Raw genomic sequence first — 3,083 nt, forward strand, 5'->3', positions numbered from 1 at the left:
GCAGGCAGGAGGCAACAAAAACACTAAAAATATCAATAAATCAGCATAAAGCTGCAAAAACAGGCGAGAAATCAGCAGGAAAACCTGAAAAACCAACAAAGCAACACAGTTCAAACATGTGTCAGCAGCCCTCCTCCCTCTGAGGACTCAGAACCAGAACCAGACTATGCACCAGCACCAGCAGCACCAGCAGCAGCACCGAGCCGTGGCGTCCTGCAGGATTCACACCTGGACGCGTCACGGAGGCCTCGGCGCGCGGGTCGTGATCCCGCCGGTACCGTACCTGGAAGAGGCGCAGGATGTTGGCCACCATGATGGACACGGAGCTGGCGGACGCGCCGATGACTCCCACAACTTTCTCGGGCTTCACGAACACCGGCGGCTCCCCGTTGGTGCAGCGGACGTCCGACGTGTCCTTCTGGATCAGCGCCTGCACGAACGTCAGCGACTGCTCCAGCGCGTACGTGTCCCGCGAGCAGGTGTCCAGGATCCGCGCGCCCAGGGTGACGTTGGGCAGCAGCTCGTCGTCGCCGTTGATCTGGTCCAGCGCGTACATCATCGCCTCCAGCCGGTGGATGCCGTTCTCCTTCTTGATGTCCCCGCACGGCATCCCCGGGACCCCCCTGGCGTGCACCGGGAAGAGCCCCCCCAGCGTCACGTCGCCCTCCACCCGGATCGAGTGCGGCGCGTAAATCTCCTGGGAGCCGGCCAGGTCCAGCAGGGCTTGGAGCAACCACAGGAGCCGGAGCAGCCGGGGGGGTCCGCCGGAGCGCCGGGCCATGACGCTGAAACCGGGGAAACGCAGAACCGCCGCACTTCTCGGGAGAGTTTCAGAAATCCAACAGTTCATTCCCAGAAAGAAAAAACCAAAGACACCCGCTCAGGACGCAGTAATCCCGCAGGTGAGAGCTCCAGCATCCGCGCCGAGGATTCACCAGCGCGCTATCCGTGTCAGGCGTGCGCAGAGCCGCCGCCGCCGCCGCTGCTGCTGCTGCTGCACTCTGCCGCCGCCGCTTGTTGCTCGTGATCCCATTCCAGCGCGGAAGAAACGACGAGGGGGGAAAAAAGCGCAGCGTTCAGCGGGAGAGAAGCGCTCCGTGAACTCCGTCCGCCGTGGAGAGGAGAAGAAAGAAAAAAAATAAAATAAAATAAAAAAAATAAACCCAGCCAGCCAGCCGCGTCCGGCGCTGATGTCACATCACAGAGACGCGGCGGAGGATGAAGAACCTGAGCGCACCTGCGGATCCGCGTCACACACCTTTAACGGCTCCCCGAGAAGCAGGACGCGAAACGCGGGCGGTGGAGGGAGATAAAGCTGCGAGCCGAGCCGTGGGTGACACCTCCTCACCCGCTCCTCACCCCCTCTTTCCTCCTCCTTCTCCTGCTGCTCCTCCTGCTGCTGCTGCTTCACCGCGGTCACCTGTCTGGGAGGAACCGGAGACGCGCGGCTGTTCGGCGTCTCTGCGCTCCGAAAGTGTCCGAACGTGGTGAGCGGAGAGCGGGCTGAGAGTCCTGACGGAGCCGGAGGAGCGGAACCCTGCCTCTCTCGACCATCCACCAGCTCTCTCTCTCTCCCTCTCTCTCTCTCTTTTTCTCACACACACACACACACACACACGCACGCACAGTCGCGCACGCACCGCCACGCACGCGCTCACTCCACCCACGCGCGTTTGTGTAATTATCAGTGTGAGGCTCCTGCTGCCAAAACAGCCCCGAACACGCGCAAATGAACAGAACCGGCGCTTCAGTTATTATGAATGACCGCGTCAGACTCCTGCTGCATCACTTCACTTCATCTGGCTGCTTATAAAACACCAACTCCATGAAATCTGGCACAAAAAAAAAAACCGAAATGTTTGGACGTGACCAGGGCCGGATTCACCTCCTCAGAGGCCTCCGGGGCGAAAACCGGGCCCCCAATCACCCCCCAACACTTGTTCCTGATCCTGTTGTCCCCAGAAATACATTGAAGCAGTCCTGTTGTCCAAACCTGCATCTTGGCGTCTCACAAGCAGTCCTCACTGCAGAACCGTCGACCAAATCATCATATTTTCTGTGTCAGAAGCTGGTTTCTATCTGCTCTGCTCCCCAGATCAGAACCGAGACACTTCAGCTTTAAGCCAGTCTGGTTGGTTTCATTCAGCAGGTTTGCATTTTTACGATTACATCCCAAAGAATTATTAATATCTATTTAAAACTGAGCCATAAATCATCCGGTCTGCGCTCAAAACTGCAAACATTTCTTATTGGGCTTCAATTAAAGTTTCACTTCAGGCAGAAAGTTTTGTGAGTTTGCAGATTTTGATCCACATTTAAAGTTTTTTTTTGTTAAATGATCACTTTCTGGTGGAAGTCTTGTCGTATTAAATTCAGTTTAGTTGTATTTTACTGTAATTTTCTCACGGCGAGGTTGAAAAACACCAGGAAGCGGTGCATATTTTATAGTTTCCTGACAGTAAATTCAACGTGTTAGATTGTTGCTGTGACACAACAAAGCTTTTGCACATTTATCTGGAGGGAATAAAAGTATTTTTTCACTGTTTTCTCTCATTAATTTAACAATTACTAAAGAAAATAGCCGCGCCGATAATGGAAATAGCGTTTTCTTGCAGGCTTGCGGGTCTCCGGTGACGGATTAATTCGACCTTACAGAAGGTTTGTTAATTACTGGACAAAATGAAAAAACTTTAACGCTCAGCGACACCTGAAATAATTCAGGTCTTAAGCGGCGGCAGCGGGACCTCCTTTCTAATTATCCACAGAAGGAAAACATTAATTTATCATTTACTGCAAAATATTTATGAGGCAAAAGTGTTGGGCGAGCATCACGTCAGCATTTATTATAGATGGTTTTGAACTCGTGCTCGGGTTGGTCTTCCTCCTTCTTGACCTCGACCTGCTCTCGGATTAACGTGGCGGTGTTTTTTTATTTATTACGGCTTCGTGATAAGCCACTTTCTTTCCCTTCATTGACTCTCTGTGGCTCAATAACTGGAGAGAGAAGCTTGAGGTTGAAAGGTTTTCCTCTTTAATCTCTTCGTGCAGCGACGTTCGGCTCCCAGTGCTCCTGCAACGCCTGC

General features: G+C 53.3%; 1 protein-coding gene across 1 annotated transcript in view; it reads right to left on the reverse strand.

Moving 5' to 3' along the window:
• Positions 1–781, reverse strand: part of LOC103368898 (metabotropic glutamate receptor 7-like) — a gene marked incomplete at its 3' end in the record, with an annotated part of 228,378 nt that extends 227,597 nt beyond the window's left edge. Inside the window, exon 1 of the mRNA XM_008297428.1 lies at positions 284–781. Within this exon, the coding sequence (XP_008295650.1) occupies positions 284–781 (498 nt within the window). The remainder of the gene's footprint in view (positions 1–283) is intronic.
• Between the last annotated feature and the right edge of the window lie 2,302 nt (positions 782–3,083).

The sequence above is a fragment of the Stegastes partitus genome, unplaced genomic scaffold (genome assembly GCF_000690725.1).
Source record: "Stegastes partitus isolate 25-593 unplaced genomic scaffold, Stegastes_partitus-1.0.2 Scaffold1218, whole genome shotgun sequence".
In the NCBI taxonomy this organism is placed as follows: domain Eukaryota; kingdom Metazoa; phylum Chordata; class Actinopteri; family Pomacentridae; genus Stegastes; species Stegastes partitus.